General features: G+C 45.8%; 1 protein-coding gene across 1 annotated transcript; it reads left to right on the forward strand.

Annotated features, from left to right (window-relative positions):
- The first annotated feature begins 340 nt into the window (after positions 1-340).
- Positions 341-4,783, forward strand: LOC119453450 (uncharacterized). Its single transcript, XM_037715484.2, has 5 exons — positions 341-768; positions 1,968-2,097; positions 2,386-2,520; positions 2,809-3,181; positions 4,683-4,783. The coding sequence occupies exons 1-5, from the start codon at positions 341-343 to the stop codon at positions 4,781-4,783; spliced, it is 1,167 nt and encodes a 388-aa protein (XP_037571412.2).
- Positions 4,784-5,146: the final 363 nt, after the last annotated feature.

The following is a 5,146-nucleotide window of genomic DNA, read 5'->3' on the forward strand; positions in this document are numbered from 1 at the left end:
CTGCTTTCCACGGACCCTGTGCGATCCTTGTCGGTGAGCTAAATCACGTGACCTAGCGGAAGAGGAGAGCAAAAGAAGAGCTCCACACTTTTAGAATGCTGTGAGAGAGTGCAGATGGAAAGGAGAAGCAGTAGGAGGGTTAACATAAGTCGCGCCGTCCAATAGACCTTTTTCATGTTTGCAAACAAGCCGCGCGCGCGTCCTATTGGTGCTCCTCGGACGCTTCCGGTCGAGCAACTTCCGGATGCTTGGCTCTCGTCTCAAAAGCCTCCCCTGCGAGCGCGCCGCATGGCCGATATTTTCTTAATCGCTTGCACCTCTCAGCAGTGCGGCTGACGACATGTCGAGCGAATATTTTAGAGGACTGGACAACAGTGCACAGCAGCGCTACCAAGACAAGCTGTCCTTCGAAGGCCAGCAGCTGCCGGACCCGTTGGACGACGATGTCGTGCAATTTTCTTTTTCGGCGAGCCCGAGAAACTTTCCGCCTGTCACAGCAGCGGATATTTTCATGTATTTAGTGGAGGGCGTTTGCTTCTACACAAAAGAACAGTTTAAGAACCACAAACTGAGTGACGCTTACAATGCATTCCTGAGTGGGAAAGTTAAGCGTGTAATGTCGTTCAAGGCAGGCAAGCGCGGAGTCGGCGTCGTCATCTTAACAGCATCTGTGGAGGCCAGCCAGCTGCTTTCGAAGACATACCGACCGTGGTGCGTCGTCAAAGACGACGGCACTGTTGTAAGCGCTCACTGCACGTGCATAGCAGGGTAAGTACAGTTTACTGCCTACTCCAAGAGCACGATTTACATTACCACGACCTTACGTGCCGATTTGTCTTAGACCCAGCGTGGTAGCTTAGAGATTAAGGCGCTGCACTGCTAAGAACGAACACGCGGGTTCAATTCTGGACCCGGCGGCTGCATTTCGATGGGGGCAAAGTGAAAAAAAATTGACCCCCCTTCCACTACTGCGCAAGAGGGGTGCAAGCGAAGCGTGTGCTGACTCGTTTGTGCTACGAGCGCGTGCCGAGCACGAGCGCAAACCGAGGGGCGCCAACGAGCCAGCTGCGGAATATTTCCATTCCGTGAAGATGGTTAACCAGCGAAGCGAAAAGCGTGCGGCCCCGGTTATAGTAAAGTATTTCACAATTACGAGTTTACACACACGTTCGGCTGCGACGGAGAGAACGACGTCACTGACGGTTGTCGCTTGTGTTTGATGTCTCGAGTTTACTCGGCGGCGTGATTAGCAGCATTCGCGCGCCATTACCGCTTGCGATTCTTCGAAATTAAATGGCTTGAAAATTAAATCTGTCCGTCACGTAAGACAATGAATGGCTCATATTTCCCTTAAGCAATGGCTCATACGCCCGTAAACGCGGCCTCCCCATTACGGCGACAGAAAAGTGAAATTCCACGCTGGAATGATGAGCGGTAACGGAGCCAGCTGTGCAAAGCAGACGTTCTGGCACGTGAAACTCCATCAATTATTATTTGTCGTAGTTTGCTAAAAATGGGCTAACCCATTTTTTTGTCGCAGGAATTACCCAAATTTAAATAATTTCTGGAGTTTTACGTGCCAAAACCACGATATGATTATGAGGCACGCCGTAGTGGGTGGACTCCGGAATAATTTGGACCACCTGGGGTTCTTCAACGTGCACCTAAACTTAAGCACACGGGTGTTTTTTGCATTTCGCCCCCCCATGAAAAGGTGGCCGCCGTGGCCGTGAATCGAACCCGCGTCCTCAAGCTTAGCGCCGCGACGCCTTACCTGCTAAGCTACCAAGGCGGGATAAACGTAATGCCAGTTAACGCGAGACAAGCTATGGTAATGCATACTTTATGTATAGTGGGCTGGATGTTCAGTACCGTGCACATTTATCGTGCAAGTCACACTGCGGTTAATGCAGTGGTTTACCAGAGAGTTGTCGCTAACACCTAAACTGTGCGTACCCTTGTTTCAGACTTGGAGAATGCTGCACACACGTGGCTGCCCTATTATTCAACATAGAAGCAGCCATAAAATATGGGCTGAATGACCCGTCTCCAACTGAGACAGCGTGCAGGTGGTCTGAGGTATCCAGGAAATCTATGGTGAGCTTTTAATAAATTTATGGATGTTTGGTTTCCCCTATTGGTTTCCTTTGTAGCTTCTTGATATGAATGGTGGATAAAATTGTGAAGAATACGAGAGTAAGATGGGATGAATATTTACAAGCGTATTTCAGTAGACAGACAAGATGGCTGAAGGGCCACACGCACAAGCATTTCACACACACTCGTCGTCTTCACCACTTTGTAGAGCACCGCACTAATCAATGTTCATACCCCTCCATAACAATATTTCTCCTTCATAAAATTGCAACAAATCTGCATTTTCAGGTGGCACCAGTCAGCGAGATAAATTTTTTCAAGGCAAAGCCTGGACAACAAGTTCCTGAACCTGCCCCAAGGCAACAAGGGTCTATTCCAACATGGAGCTCTGATAAAATACACAGCTTCTTGCAGCACGTCAAGGTAAACTACGCGACTTACATTACTTCTAGTGAAAGTTCACACACTATTCAAGCTGTCATAAACTACATATTCAGCATCAGCATACTTTGGTACACCAAAACCTAATCGAAAGATCACATGCTGCATACTCACTCCATTTCCAACACCTTATCTGATGAAATCATTTATTACTTTCATACAATCATGCAGTGTTATTGGATGTAGTGGCTATGCGTTTTCTATGATACACATATGACACACTGTGGTCTGGCTACATCAGTGAATGTTTGTTATTGGTCTCTTTCGCAGACATTTGCCCCCAGCACACTTGTGTTGAGTTGCATAACAGACAGTGAAAGTACGGATTCTTCTCCTGAGACTGCTGCAGAAGAAAGGAAGACCAACCACCAGCACTATTCATCGCGATCAGCAATAGATGACATTTACAGCAATATTGACTTGAATACTGCAAAAAATGTTCAGCTCAGTAACGAATGCTGTGAAGAAATTGAGCAGTCGACCCGTGGGCAATCACGGACACTTAGATGGACCCACGAACGCAAAGGTAGAATAACGGCCTCAGTTTTACATCGTGTGCTAGTTTGTCGAAGTGGGGTCAATGGCATTGTGGCTGAAATCATGGGCTATGTAAAGGCACCCAGGGTCTCAAACATCTGTTGGGGTGTGTCAATGGAGCCGAAGGCTAAAGAGGCATTCATCTCACAGGAGTCAAAAAAGCACAAAGGGTTTCAGTTAACTGAATGTGGTCTATTTGTGAATGAAAGACTTCCCTTTCTTGCTGCCTCTCCCGATGGAATTGCCTCCTGTGAATGTTGTGGGAAATCTGTGGTAGAGATTAAGTGCCCTGCATCTCTAAAAGGTACTCCACTCAATAACGCTTCAAAGCATCTGCAATATTTAAATAATAATTTGCAGTTAAAGCATGATCACGCATATTATACACAAGTACAAGCCCAAATGGCCGCCACGAAGCTTCGCCGAGCCTACTTTTTAGTGTTTACAGGGCTGTCCCTTACAATTGAGCTTATCAGCTTTAACGAATCATTTTGGTCAAATGCAGAACTTAAAGCAGCAAGCTTTTTTTTTACCCATATCTTTCCTGAACTGCAGACTAAACAAATTCTGAAGCAAATAGAGTGTGCCAAGGAAACATGTTACTGTCATGGTAACAAGTCTGGCCGCACTGTTCAATGTTCACTGTGTACAGCAAACTTTCATTTGAAATGTGTTAAGCTTAAACGTACACCAAAATCGTGGATGTGTAATAAATGTCAAGTGGAACTAGGGCCAGCTGATGTAAGCGCACCAAGTCAAGAATAGTAAAAAGAAAGCTAAAAGAGAGCAGTGGTCTTTTTTCCATTAAAGTAAACCATTGGAATCCCTACAACACTCTCCAGGCATTGCACTTGGTGATGCAATAATGAAAATGTTATGACCATTTTTCTACTGCAGCGACGCCGTACAAAATTGCATGCAATATGTAACCCAGTAGTAAAAGCAATAAATATTGAATTTATATGCTTTGAACACCACTGACTGCTTCACTTTTTATTTGACAATCAAGACACAGCTTATCTTTCAGTTACATACAGCGAGGTCTTCATGGTTCGTGTTGATGATAGGTGTTTGGAGATTCACCAGGCCACTACACACAATTGCCAACTTGTCAATGGTGGCATAGCCTACATCCCCAGATCTTTTTATAACGTTCACAGGGAGGATCATGTGAAACAGCCTAAATGATTTCAGCCTCTGAATTGATCGCTCGACATGTATGCGGACACTGGAAATTTTTCTTGATGTGGTGACCTCAGCCCCAGGAAGTTGTGCTCGCTTCTTCGTCAATGAAGGCATCAGCAGGCTTGCACCTCGAGCACCAAACATTTCCTCACATCTGAATCCTCTGTCTACAAGGAACACGTCCCCTTCTTCTACCAATTCAAGCAGTCCGCTGCGTTGCGTCAGCTCTTTGTCAGAGACCCTCCCGCCCCATGCTTTAGAAACGAACGTGATTGATCCTGATGGGGCAATCACCACAAGAAGCTTGACTGTGTTGTGATGTTTGTAGTTGGAATATGTCTGGCTCCTTGCTGTCATTGAAGTGGGTCTTTCGATAAATATTTCTGTGCAATCAATTATGCCCCTGACATTCTCGAATGCAGCATCTTTGAATGCTTCAGGGCACCTAGATTGCAGTGTTCTACGAGATGGCCAAATCAAGAGCTTCTTGAAGTTCTCAGCTAAGACATCTAGCCACGAATGAAAAATGCGGCTTACGGAAGTTACAGAAATGCCAAACCGAAATGCTAGATCTTCCGTCAGAAGTCCCAGACGCAGTCTCATAAGCACTAAAATGAGCTGCTGCTCTGGATCCAGGGTTGTTCGAGTTGTTGGGCTCCAGACAGACAGAACCATTTGAAGCAATGCAGCAAACATTTCTGCAGACACGACACCTGTGTGGAACTTAACAGCTTTCTGAGACTTCATAACAATGTCCCTAGTTATCTTCCGAATCAGGAACTGGCTGATTTTTCATCTCAAGCTCCGCATTTTTTTCTTTGCTGATGCCAGCTGTTCTTCTAAACAAGCAACCTTATCTTTTAGTGCTGCATTCTCTAAAGTAAGA

Source organism: Dermacentor silvarum, chromosome 5 (assembly GCF_013339745.2).
Source record: "Dermacentor silvarum isolate Dsil-2018 chromosome 5, BIME_Dsil_1.4, whole genome shotgun sequence".
NCBI classification, from domain to species: domain Eukaryota; kingdom Metazoa; phylum Arthropoda; class Arachnida; order Ixodida; family Ixodidae; genus Dermacentor; species Dermacentor silvarum.

Bases quoted from the DNA above. Each gene is read 5' to 3' on its own strand.
- LOC119453450 (XM_037715484.2), top strand. From the start codon at position 341: ATGTCGAGCGAATATTTTAGAGGACTGGACAACAGTGCACAGCAGCGC. The intron at 769-1,967 runs GTAAGTACAGTT...CCCTTGTTTCAG, and splicing joins CACTGCACGTGCATAGCAGG to ACTTGGAGAATGCTGCACAC. The intron at 2,098-2,385 runs GTGAGCTTTTAA...CTGCATTTTCAG, and splicing joins AGGTATCCAGGAAATCTATG to GTGGCACCAGTCAGCGAGAT.